The 13,398-nt window shown below is 35.3% G+C and overlaps 1 protein-coding gene and 1 non-coding gene across 3 annotated transcripts; both read right to left on the bottom strand.

Moving 5' to 3' along the window:
- Positions 1-2,246: 2,246 nt before the first annotated feature.
- On the bottom strand, positions 2,247-13,398 carry LOC131243651 (organelle RRM domain-containing protein 2, mitochondrial-like). 2 transcript variants are annotated; one of them, XM_058243144.1, is made up of 5 exons: positions 13,167-13,396; positions 3,960-4,028; positions 3,664-3,770; positions 2,565-2,686; positions 2,247-2,271 (listed from the first exon to the last, which is right to left on the bottom strand). In XM_058243144.1, exons 1-5 carry the CDS (start codon positions 13,288-13,290, stop codon positions 2,262-2,264), a joined length of 432 nt encoding a protein of 143 aa, XP_058099127.1. In that variant the 5' UTR covers positions 13,291-13,396; the 3' UTR covers positions 2,247-2,261. The 2 variants fall into 2 exon arrangements, with proteins under 2 accessions (XP_058099127.1, XP_058099126.1); XM_058243143.1 differs by lacking the exon at positions 2,247-2,271 and adding an exon at positions 2,308-2,499 and having other exon boundaries at positions 13,167-13,398.
- Positions 5,284-5,368, bottom strand: LOC131244902 (small nucleolar RNA SNORD36). The gene has a single exon (XR_009170672.1). It is a non-coding gene; the product is annotated as a small nucleolar RNA SNORD36 (small nucleolar RNA).

The following is a 13,398-nucleotide window of genomic DNA, read 5'->3' as shown; positions in this document are numbered from 1 at the left end:
TGTAAAATCCACTCCATCCATCAAGTTATTTGCTGTATTCCAGGACATGGGACAAAAACCAGCGAGATATACAACTGAGGTGGGCCACACCACAGGAAACAATGGGGATGGGACATCAACCATAGGTTTGTGGTATGGGACCACCATGGTGTGTATCTTTCATCAAACCCATTGATCAAGTGTAACTCACTAGAATCAGGTAAAAATATGAAAATCAGACTGATCCAAATAACAGGTGGGCCACAATTATATATATATATATATATATATATCATCACAATGGCCACAATTAATGAATCGAACTTGGTGATGGTCCTTATTACATGCGATGAGACCTTTTATGATGGAGCATATCTCTAAAATCTCATTGATAAAACAATCCTAACCATTCAAATGATGGGTCTCATTATAGATGGAGCATATGTCTACAATCAGATTAATCAAGCAATCCTAACCGTCCAAGTAATGGGTACTAAGTAAATGTCCCAAATTTGAATGAAAAATGAGACTCAGGTAGGCTACAACAAACAATAGAGAAGACAGGTTACAAATAACAGACAAGACTCACCGGGACAGGTTTACAGCCCAAGACAGCGCGGCCCTTTCTGTAGGGCCCACCTGGATGCATGTATTCTATATCCACACCGTCCGTCCATTTTTCCAGGTCATTTTAAAAGATGAATCCAAAAATGAAGGAGATCTCAATCTCAGACGGACCACACCATAGGAAACAGTGGTGATTAACTATTAAAAACTTATTATGGGCCACACGAGTTTTGGTTCAAGCTGATATTTATTTCTTTTTCCCTCGTCCAGGTCTATGTAACCTTATCAACAGGTTGGATGCCAAATAAACATCATGAAAACTTTACCGTGGGTCCTAGGAAGTTTTTAATGGTGGGCGATCACCACTGTTTCCTATAGTATAGTCCACCTGAGATTTGGATTTACTTCATTTTTTGGGTTCGTGCCCTAGAATGATCTGGCAAACAGATGGACGGCATGGATGTAGAATACATATATATAAGTGGGCCCCACAGTAAGGTCCGCACCTAATCCGAGCAGGACAAGCAAGACCAACACAGCTATCCGGGCCTGAACTGATGAGTTAACAGAAAGGCTTAACCCATTCCTGATGAATTAACAAAAGCTTATAAAAATACACTAAGACAGTGAGGAAGTGGAAACTGGAATATGTCCATTGGAAAGATATTTTAGTGCTCTTTCAATCCTGATTGAAATCGTCACATTTTGAGATAATTTGGGCATCCAAAAGTGGGGTCAAAGTCATCGGTCTTGAATTTTCCCGACACGTGCTGGCCCGACGAAAACTCTCATAACACCCTCATCATATGTCAGATTTGGACGATTTTTGAAATTTTTATTTTTATTTTTATTATTATTATTTTTTTTCCCGGTAGCTTGTTAGTACACGCCACTGTCAGATCACACTTCATTGTTAGCCACCCCGACTAGGGATCAATACCAAGACCTCAGTTTGAAACGTTGGAAAAATAACTTGACAAGCTTTCAAATGGGATAAGAATTGCCTGATTCCGAGACCATTCAACATCCCAAAAGCACCTAGGGTACTTAAAAGATCAGCAATGACACATGAAACCACTATGTGGGGCACTTTAAATTTCCTATCACTTTAATTTCTTGGAAATGAGGTTTCTTAAGTTCAAGCAAGGAAAGAAAAGAAAAAATGGGGATTATTCAAAAAATGCGAGGGAAATGAAAACTACATTTCTAAGAAATTTACGAAAAAGAAAACCTTTTTTCATAGAAATGACGTTTCCTCAATTTATATTTTGACAAATCCAAACAGCTCATAGAGAATGAGTCCAAGGGTCTCAACAATTGAAAACCCTTTTGGTACCAAAATGTTTTTTGTTTTTGTAAAATGGCTTTTGATTACTTAAAGCAATAATAAAATTCATTTATGTAGTGATGGATAATTAAGATGTTGAGATGTTCTATACATACCATGAATTGCCTCTTCAAACTCATAAATTACATGAAGACTTATTTTTTATAAATTTCAGCAAATTTGAAGTTTTTTTCCCCATAAAAATCCCCAAAAGAAAGTGAGTTGAAACACCATGCTGAATAATCCTAATTACAGGATCCAGCCAGCAAAATGTGTTTTGAAACTTTGTACACTGTTGACCAAGTCCATCAGCCAGAATCCCGACATGCTATCAAAATGGAACTTCGAATTCCTACTTACGCATGTTGGGATCCCCACCACTGTCCAGTCAGCTGCTGCTGTACACTCATCAAAGCAGGTCCATACAATACATAAATAGATAAAAAGTTCTTTCTTTCTTTTTAATAAATATAAATATAGCAGATAAAAGGTTGTATAACTTATTAGTATGTATAATGTGCTGATACACATATAACGATTAACTTTTTAAGTGTCCAGGGAATATGGAAAATACAAGGGGAAAAAATAGATGTAGCCTAGCCATTAAAACAATTGCCAGAGCTTCCCTGCAATATAGAGAATTAAACACCCTGTTCCTCTAAATCTAGTAACAATAGGATCAATAACTTACATTGCAGATCTATAATCAGATTGATCAATAGTGGGTTGGCTAGTATTTTCAGACGGTGTTGCTTGCCCCAGCGGAGACCTTGGTCGTGCATATTCAGCAAAAATCACCCAACCATCAAGAAACTGCATCAGGACAAGCACATTTGTGGTTTGGTATCAGATTACATTAGCTATTTCCATCAGAGTAACAGAGACCACCCCATTTCACAAAATAGAGGAATCATAGGGAGCCCAGCCTCACAATTCCATACTCGGTGATCCAGACTGTTGATCTGATGCCCCAATGTGGATGGGGGTGCCAAAAAATAGTCTGCGTGGAATCATGCGCCTCAGCAAAATACTCTCGTTGAGACTCAAAATCATATAGTTCCTCTTCAACAAATTAGCCTGTCTGATGAAAAACATCATTTTTTTTTTTGGGTTAAGGGTGCATTTGGTTGCACCAATATCATGATAATTTTCCCCAAAGACTGGTTAATGATGACATGTCATGGAATTTGGTGCAACCAAACAAACCCTAAACAAAAGTGGGCCACAACTTTCAATAATATCTTCAGAATTTCTAGTGTTGTTCCCACCGGTGGTGAAGGAAGGGCATTAACATATGGAAAAATAAATAAAATCACAGGAAGTACTACAAGTAAAAAATATAAGGTCACACAGTAAGAACTCATGGCATTTCAGTTCCAGTCATTGTTCAAGAAAGTACACAGGCACATCCACAGCCAACCTGGCATGTGGGCGTTGGGACATCAGAACCACGCATGAGATGGGCCCCGCAAAAAGATGACCTGGGCCAAAATCTGGTAAGTGAACTCATCAGTTGGGCCCCTGAGCAGAAACGAAGTATAATTTTTAAAAAATACCAAATCGTCCACATCCAATAAATGCATATGCCCTTGCGCTGGGCGGACTACCCTGATCTACTAGTCAGTCATCTACAGAGCAGGGCCCACCTGATCCACGGCTTGGATGTCACGCACCAGCGCAAGTTGGCATGCAGGACCCCATGTCAAGAGAGGAGCATGCTTAGTAATGCTCTTGAGCACACATCTGAAAGTTATGAGGAAGTTTGCAGCCCCTGGGCAATGAGCAATTACCTGACCATCCATTCCCTTTATGCCCTGATCCGCCTCTTCTATCGTGGAGTATCTGACAAACCCAAAGCCCTTTGAATATCCTGATGCTCGGTCAGTTACCACCCTAGCTGATGCATGGCAAGATACATATACAATGGAGTGAATTTTATTACACTTATGCAAGCATTAGACTGATATATCTACAAAACGTTTTATCCATGCTCTAGGGACTTGAAACCGAGATTGTCCATAGGCTGAGAAAGCAATTGGCTTCAAACCAAAGAGGGTGGAAGAGCAAAGGATAAGACAGCACGAACCTTGAACAACTTCACCAAATTTAGAGAAGGCTTCTCTTAGCTTCTCAGATGTGGTCCGCTTGTTGAGTCCTGCAAATGCAGATATTCCATGAAGGCATCAGATCACAATCATTCAGCCATCCCAAGCTATCACTCAGGCAGCATTTGAGTTCACTGACACAGTTTGGTAAAAGCAGGTTACAGTTTGAGATAACAGTAGCTCGACTCTGTACCGATTTAAAAGATTGCTGTTCAAATGAGCCTGGCTAAGAAGAAAAGTCCTATTTCAAGGAGTCACTGCCCACACATGCCCGCATGGCACATTTGCATGACACCCAGTATGACACATTTGCATGCAATACAGTCTGCTTGTAAGGGGGCCCCATTGTGTAGATGTACATATGGGGCCTGCCTGATGGGTGGTTTGGATCTAGCCCAAGTGTGTGTGCCTAATGGGACTCGCATGCCCCACTCACGTCTCTTTTACAATTAGCAAGTCTACACAAGATACAAAATATAAAGAAAATCAATTGTAATTTTATCTACAATGTCTATATTGAGGAAAAACCCATGAAAAACATGACTCAGTTCAGAAAAAAAGGTGGATCAGAAAATTCAGAACCTGTAAAATGAGCTCGTTGTAATACGAGGAAAACACAGGAAACAACAGCAGCCGTAATAAGTAGCAAGTGTTGTTTGTACAAAAGATTTATTTTTATTTTTTTTAAATGGAATTTAAATAAAAAAAGAAAAAAAACAAAAGAAATGATAAAAAACAAAAAAAAAAAAGAAGATTGGCCATGAGCCTGTTTTGGTAGAGTACAAAGTGGGAAAAGGTGAGGCAAAGCAAACTTGCAACATAAATGGAATGCAAAGTGACATCAGCATTGAAGGTTGCCAACCATTTGACAACCATTGAAGGCAAAGTAACAGCCCTGTAACGGCCTGTGACAGACGCGTGACAGACCTGTAATGGTCCTGTAACAGTTTTTTCAAAAAATAAAAAAGGGCCGTAACAGCCGTTACAGCCAGTATCATAACGTTGATAGCCCGAGGGTCTTTTGCATGATTTAAGAAGTGTGTGGATAAAAGCTTATGAGAACACTATAATAACATTCACCCATACGTTGTGCAAGTGCATCAAATTGCAGCTGCAGATGCATGATTTTCAAAAACTGGATCGGCAAAAGATAAATTGAGATTCTTTGGAATCTCATAATATATAACAATCTAAAAGATTTTATTGGTCAAAATAAACAGTCCAATTTTTTGGACCATTTGGCATCCATATCTTCCCTTGAGCATGGTCCTCATTTTGCATTTTGGTCAGGTAGAATGAAGGCTGTGAGCATCAGCTTTAAAAAGCTCGATATGTTGAGACATCATAGACAACATTAATCATCAGATATGTGCTTTATCATCATCTGCTCATAACCCTTCAACATATGGAAAGTAAAGACAAACAATAACAGAGGGATGGAAAAGAGCCCTGTCAATGGCACACACGTATGGCCCATGAGCCCTCGTTCCCAGGACCTGTAGCCAGACCATAATCATTCACCTGTACATCAAATTGCAGCTGCAGATGCATGATTTTCGAAAACTGGATTGGCAAAAGATAAATTGAGATTCTTTGGAATCTCATATACAATAATCTAAAAGATTTTATTGGTAAAAATAAATAGTCCAATTTTTGGACTGTTTGGTGTCCCTATCTTCCCTTGAACATGGTCCTCATATTAATCATCAGGTATGTAATCTGTATCATCATCTGCTCATAACCCTTCAACATATGGAAAGTAAAGAAAAACAATAAAGGGTGATGGAAAAGAGCCCTTTTAATGCCACACACAAGTATGGGCCACGTGAGGGTGCGAGATCCAGACCATTCATCAGACCAGCCAGACCGGAGCATGTGAGTATGGGAAGAGGAAGAGAAGATAGGGTGAAAAAGGGTGAAGAAATTAAAGCATGTGGTTTTCATACGCTCGGGTCATTGGGCAAGGAGGTTCTCAATTCTGACCAGTAGGGACCACGGTTCATTAATCCAGACCATTAATCCTTTTGATTTCTAACAGTCCATATTCAACCGGAATCCACGATCTTCCAATCTGGATGATTCTTCGGGAATAATCCATCCAAACTCGGTGGGCCAGACATGGTCCGCATTTTGAAATCATGGGCCCCACTTATCAGAATTGGAAAGTCATGTATACCGTGCAGAAAAATGCCAGTCCTGTATGTAACAACCTTAAATTTTGGTGCATTGAAAAAAAAAAAAAAAAACTAAAATAAATATTTAAAGATTTTATTTAAAAATAAAAAATAAAAAAAAAGTTAATAGTTAAGTTGGTAGAGACATTCTTAGTTAAGAGAGAGGTTTAGGAATCAATTCTTAGAGTAGTAATAATAATTTTTTATCAAATGTCATAACAAAATTTCAAATTCAGGATAAGGGAGGATGTGCTCATCTTATCTTATGAGAAGTTTCTTTAAAAAGGGATAAGGAAATGTTTCTGCATAAGAAAAAAGAAGAAGTTAGGAAGCCCTAAAGAAAAAGGGAAAGGAGATTCTACGAGGGCTTGATTAGGTAAGTTCTAACCCTTAGATCTTTTTAATTTTTTATTATGTTGTTAATTTCTTCTTGATCTATACAATGGATGGTATAGATCATCCACATGATCATTGTATAGATGTGTAGAGACAATTTTAACAAGGTGATGCTTTATGATTTCATATCTGTTCAGTAATATTTTAGGAATAAATTTAATGGGTGCAATCTTATTGTGTTAAGATAGATTTAAACGGGTCATTTGATCCCAAGCACCAAAAGATAACGGTGCCTTGAATTTCAAATCGATCTGACCATCGAATGGGTCACACTAGTCAGATCTATAAATGTTTAATAAGGAAAGTTGAGATTTCTGCGTAACTAATTGGTATCATTTAGCGTCGAAAGTCGAGATGGGCCATCGATGTATATGTAGTTAGATCCACACAACTCATCCAATGTATAGAGGGAAAATATACCAAGACCTCAAGAATCTGGATGATCCAATCATCCAGCGGGCAACCCCTATTAATTATTTGATCTTCAATTTCAGGATCTTAAAAAGAAGATCTTAATCTTGATTATTAAATTTAATAAACATATAATTTTAATTATTTGATCATTTAGGGTTTCGCCACTTAGGATGTATATCAAATGTGGACCCCACCATGTAAAATAACTAAATAAATAATAATGTTGTTGATAAACTGATAGGATCTCTAAATTTAAATCAACCTAATTACCTTGTGAATCCTATGTGTCTCATAATTCATTGGAATTAAAATAAATTATTTGTGATGATTTGATTGATTAATGTACTGATTTGAGTGTTTTATTGAAATATTGTATGATGCGATAAATTATATGCTAATCTGTGCCAAATTGCATGAAATTATAATTGTACATTGAATTTATTTATCAAGACAAGTATATATGAGAGTTATGAAAATGATACATTCATACATCATCTATCACTCATTGCATTTGCATGATGCATTGTCAATCTTAGGGGCCCTCCCTGGAAGAAATGTCGATCTTGGTAGAGCATTACCAGATGCGGGCTATGATCAAGCCTACCGAAAAGTGGAAACCTACCCAACGGGTAGATGCGGGTTGATAACCTCCAACCCAAGCAGATAGACGATCATCCCATCTAATGCATTCATACACCATTTGCATCCATATCATTGTACATACATTTTTATGTTATTTTAATTGTTATGATTATGAACCATGCTGGGTTATTTCACTAAGCCTGGCCAACTTACCTTTTTATTGATGGAAAAACCGTACAGAGGAGCCATTAGCAGATGATGTGGCGCAAGAACCGGAAGGATCCACCGCACCTGAACATGGCCCATGTGAAACGTGGCCATACTTATCTGAAGATGAAGTGGCAGCATTAGACCATTTCTAATTATGTGATTTATTTGTTAGAATAGTTTGATTAGCGTATAATGCATATTGGTATTAAATTTTGAGATTTTAAGAAATTGTTTAGATTTATCTAATTGAAATAATGTTAGTCTGGAATAAACATATTTATAATATGTGATATAATAAATGAATGATTTTGAAGATTTATATTATTTTAAGGATCGTCAAGATTTATATATGCCTGGTTGATTGGTGCTATGTATGTGTGATTAGAGTTGGGGTAGAACTTAGATTAAATGTAATTATCACATCTGATTAAATTGATTAAAAAATTAAGTTAATACACTTTGTGTACGAGTTACGAACTAAAACTCGGGCCTGAGCGTGCACACTCTGTACTCGAATTTCGGGGCATGACAGAATGATATCAAAGAGAAGCCTTTTCTAAAACCTAGAGTGACCTGTAGGTTATGTACCGCACTAAATTTCATAAATTGCAGACCCTTGAAATTAGAAACATTTCATTATGATATCCCTCTTGATTGATGAACTTAGAGACCCAAATCTAAGTTCTTATTATTTTTTATGGAATGTAGAAATAAAAATTTAGATTCTTTACACTCTTATTTAAATATAATTTAGATTAAGATGGATTAATATAACGAAAATGAATTTTAAAGATATTTAATCCACAAAATTTTGGTGGACAACAATGGGCAGCAAGAATTACCCAACTTGTAAAATTCATAACTATAAAAATACTACTCCGATTGAGGTAATTTGAAAGCCTGATCGAAGATAGACAAGTCTAAATTAAGATAAAAATAATAATAAATTTTGAATCTCATAGTCACTATACTGATCCGGTGAGTTAGTACAGGCTAGTCGTAAGTCATCAAATTCTAGATAGGTCTGACTGCAGGAATTTTAAAATTTTTTGTACTTGTGGTAATTATGGTCACATGGATCAAGTGTGCAGAACTAAGATGAGAGATATGGGTATAATGCCTCTTCAACAAATACCACCATAATTGCAGCTTCCAGCATCATCTCAACAAACAGGTCAGACATTGCAAGCATCACGTACCCAACCGCCCCGACCGCAGCAAAATCAGGAAAATCGACCATCCCCATCAGTTCCTCAAGGCCAAGGGATTCATCTCAGCAGGCAACAACTACCATGTGCACGGGTTTATTCTATCTCATCTAAGGAGAATCTAGAAGAAAATAATAACATTGTTAAAGGTATGATCGAAACGCATGGTATTCCGATTTTTGTGTTATTTGAATCTGGGGCTACTTTATCTTTTATTGCATCATCGTTAGTATCTCAGTTAAGATTGAAGTCAGAAATCCTTAATAAGCAAATTTTGGTAGAATCCCCCATCGGTAAGTTAATTATTTTGGACAAACTATGTAAATCTATTCCCCTTATGATAGGCGATATTCCTATATTAGCTACTTTGGTAGAAATGAGTATGGCGGGGTACGATGTTATTCTCGGAATGGATTAAATTACTCAAAATCATGCAACGTTGGATTGTTATGCGAAGATAGTAGTTACCTTCGCAGCGCCAGGAAGAGAACCACTTATGATTCAAGGGAAGAAGATAATATAAATCTTAAAAATCAATTGAATGTCAAATGATTAATTTCTGATACCATTCTGTTACGCCCCAAAATTCGAGTACAGAGTGTGTACCCTCAAACCTGAGTTTCAATTCGTAACTCGTACACAAAGTGTACTAACTTAATTCCTTAATTAGTTTAATCAGCGGTGATAATTACATTCAGTATAAGTTCCACCCCAACTCCAATCACACATACATAACACTTAGCACCAATCAACCAGGCATATATAAATCTTGACGACCCTTAAAATAATATAAATCTTAAAAATCATTCATTTATTATATCATCATACTACAAATATATTTATTCCGAACTAACATTATTTCAATTAGATAAATCTAAACAATTTCTTAAAATCTCAAAATTTAATACCAATATACATTACACACTAATCAAACTATTCTAACAAATAAATCACATAATCAGAAATGATCAAATGCTGCCACTTCATCTTCAGATAAGTATGACCACATTTCACATGGGTCGTGTTCAGGTGTGGTGGATCCTTCCGGTTCTTGTACCATATCATCTGTTAATGGCTCCTCTGTATGATTTTTCCATCAATAAAAAGGTAAGTTGGCCAGGCATAGTGAAATAACCCAGAATGGTTCATAATCATAACAATTAAAATAACATAAAAATGTATGTACAATGATATGGATGCAAATTGTGTATGAATGCATCAGATGGGATGATCGTCCATCTGCTTGGGTTGGAGGTCATCAACCCGCATCCACCCATTGGATAGACTTCTACCTTTTGGTAGGCTTGGACATTGCCCGCATCTGGTAACGCTCTACCAGGATCGACATTTCTTTCAGGGAGGGCCCCTAGAATCGACATTTCTTCCAGGGAGGGCCCCTAGGATCGACAATGCATTATGCAAATGCAATTAATGATAGATGATGTATGAATGTATCATTTTCATAACTGTCATATATACTTGTCTTGATAAATAAATTTAATGTACAATTATAATTTCATGCAATTTGGCACAGATTAGCATATAATTTACTGCATCATACAATATTTCAATAAAACACTCAAGTTAGTACGTCAATCAATCAAACCATCACAAATAATTTATTTTAATTCCAATGAATCATGAGACATGCTGGGTTACTCATCTGAGTCTGGTAGTGTATAATCCACAAGATAATTAGGTTGGATTGAATTCAGAGATCCCATCAGTTATATTAACATTATTATTCATCTAGTTATTTTACATGGTGAGGCCCACATTTGATATACATCCTAAGTGGCCAAACCCTAAATGATCAAATAATTAAAATTATATGTTTATTAAATTTAATTATCAAGATTAAAATCTTTTTAAGATCCTGAAATTGAATGTTAGATAATTAATTGGGGGTGGCCCACCAGATGCTTGGATCATCCAGATTCTTGAGGTTTTAGCATATTTTCCCTCTACACATGGGAAGAATTGTGTGGGTCTAACCACATATACATCGATGACCCATCTCGACTTTCTACAATAAGTGATACCAATCAGTTGCGCAGAAATCTCAACTTTTCTTATTAAACATTTATAGATCTGACTAGTGTGGCTCATTCAATGGTCAGATCGATCTCAAATTCAAGGCACTGTTATCTTTTGGTGCTTAGGATCAAATGACCCGTTCAGAGCTATCTTAACACAATAAGATTACACTTATTAAATTTATTCCTAAAATATTACTGAACAGATATGAAATTATAAAGCATCACCTTGTTAAAATTGTCTCTACACATCTATACAATGATTATGTGGATGATCCACACCATCCATTGTATAGATCAAGAAGAAATTAACAACATAATAAAAAATTAAAAAGATCTAAGGATAGGAACTTACCTAATTAAGCCCTCGTAGAATCTCCTTTCCCTTTTTCTTTAGGGCTTCCTAACTTCTTCTTTTTTTCTTATGCAGAAACCTTTGCTTATCCCTTTTTAAAAAAACTTCTCATAAGATAAGATGAGCACATCCTCCCTTATCCTGAATTTGAAATTTTTTTATGACATTTGATTAAAAAAATTTATTATTACTACTCTAAGAATTGATTCCTAAACCTCTCTCTCAACTAAGAATGTCTCTACCAACTCAACTATTAACTTGTTTTTATTTTTTATTTAAAAATAAAATCTTTAAATATTTATTTTATTTTTTTTAATGCACCAAAATTTAAGGTTATTACATTCTACCCCATTTAAAATAAAATCTTGTCCTCGAGATTTAGAAATTGACATCTTAAAATTTTTTGGTTTTAATGGCATTGGTCACTCTTATATTATAGATGGTTTTAGACACTGGATTGATCTCTTAGTTTTTCTAGTAGTGAATTTATAAGTATGTAAAATTTTGTCAAAAACTAAGGTTTATGAAATATTCAAAAATTCAGACAGTGAGGGTTGTCTAGAAATAAAAGTTTTTTTTTTTTTTTTTTAAAGTTAAAAATAAAACTAAATTTGGTTTAAAAAATTTTAAATTTATAGTTTCTTAATTATTATTTTTTTGAACTTGATTTATCAATCTACGATGTGGCCTTTGAATCACCTTAATTGGACTCGTACTTAATTAGTTATGAGTTTATCAAATCAAGTGATTTTCATTATTTAACAAAATATTAGGGGCAAAATTAATTAATTATATATATATATATATATATATATATATATATATATATATATATATATATATATATATATATATATATATATATAGATTATGGGGTTCTAGGTTGGGTTTATAAGTTTCAGACATCACAAAAATCAATGATCTTATGTATTGCATCTCTCGAAATGACCAATGGAAAATTTTCAAATTCGAACTAACAAGCACAATGTTATTTATGGAATTTTAACACTAGAACCAAAAGTTAGAATAACTTGAAATGTGGAAAGTATGTCATTAACTATCTGGTGAGGAAAAAAATTAGATTAAAATTATTACTTTTACTAGGGTTTTAATCGCTGCTAAGGGGAAAAAAAAATCATGCTATCTAACAGTCGTTTCTATCATTTACAGCCTAGTGCTATAATTTCTCTACAACTTGAATCATCATAAAATTTTATGGAGTTGTCTAAGGGTATGTACATGACTCAAAAAAATATATATATTCAGGAATTTTTTTTAACAATAATTTTATCTGGTTTAATCAGGGATACTAAACTAGTCTAGATTTTCACTCTATAATGTTGAAATTTGTTAGAAAATTATAGATACCTTCCCCATACCTTGAAATTTGGGGAAGACGTTGTCCCATACCTGAAAAAAGATTCTAATGAGTTTGATATTTATTTTTTCCTCTTTTTTTTTCTTTTTTTTTTTTTCTTTAAGTAAATTTTTTTTTTTTTTTTTCACCAAGTATGGACTTATGATCGCATAAGAAGGAATTTTAAATTTTAGTAGAGATTGTGGTTTTAAAAAAAAAATAATTTATTTTACACTTTATATATATATAGTGTAAAATAAAATAAAATTATATATAAAACCATACAACTCCTCTTGGGTTAGAATATCCAGTTCTTAAGCATCCGAACAAGGACTGAATTCAAATAAGGTTTTTAACAAATCCGATACACTGAACAAAATACCAAAAAATCACATTTTCACGGCAGCCAAATGGTCCTCTGCCGAGCATATGAAATGGAGGGAGGGTTAGAGGCACCTGAAACGAAGAGGCTGGTGGAAGGGTCGGGAGCAGGCGATTGAACAACAGCAGCAGCTGTAGGTTGCGAAGCGAAAGGCGATGTCGATAGAAATCGCCTCAGTAGTCCGGATCTGAGCGCCATTTCTCTCTCTCGGACTGAAATCCTGGCTCTGATGCAACTCTACTGGAGAAGGGTTCACGGTTTTTGGGTTTTAGAAGCCTGGAGATATATCGAGCTGAGGATTGGGAA

This window comes from Magnolia sinica, chromosome 4 (genome assembly GCF_029962835.1).
Source record: "Magnolia sinica isolate HGM2019 chromosome 4, MsV1, whole genome shotgun sequence".
Taxonomy (NCBI): domain Eukaryota; kingdom Viridiplantae; phylum Streptophyta; class Magnoliopsida; order Magnoliales; family Magnoliaceae; genus Magnolia; species Magnolia sinica.
Note: the sequence above shows the minus strand (reverse complement) of the source record. Positions and strands in the feature narration are given on the sequence as shown.

Coding starts and splice junctions, on each gene's coding strand:
- LOC131243651 (XM_058243143.1), bottom strand. CDS start 13,290: ATGGCGCTCAGATCCGGACTACTGAGGCGATTTCTATCGACATCGCCT. Junction 4,029..13,166: donor CACCAGCCTCTTCGTTTCAG/GTGCCTCTAACC, acceptor CTGCATTTGCAG/GACTCAACAAGCGGACCACA. Junction 2,687..3,663: donor TAAAGGGAATGGATGGTCAG/GTAATTGCTCAT, acceptor GTCCTGATGCAG/TTTCTTGATGGTTGGGTGAT.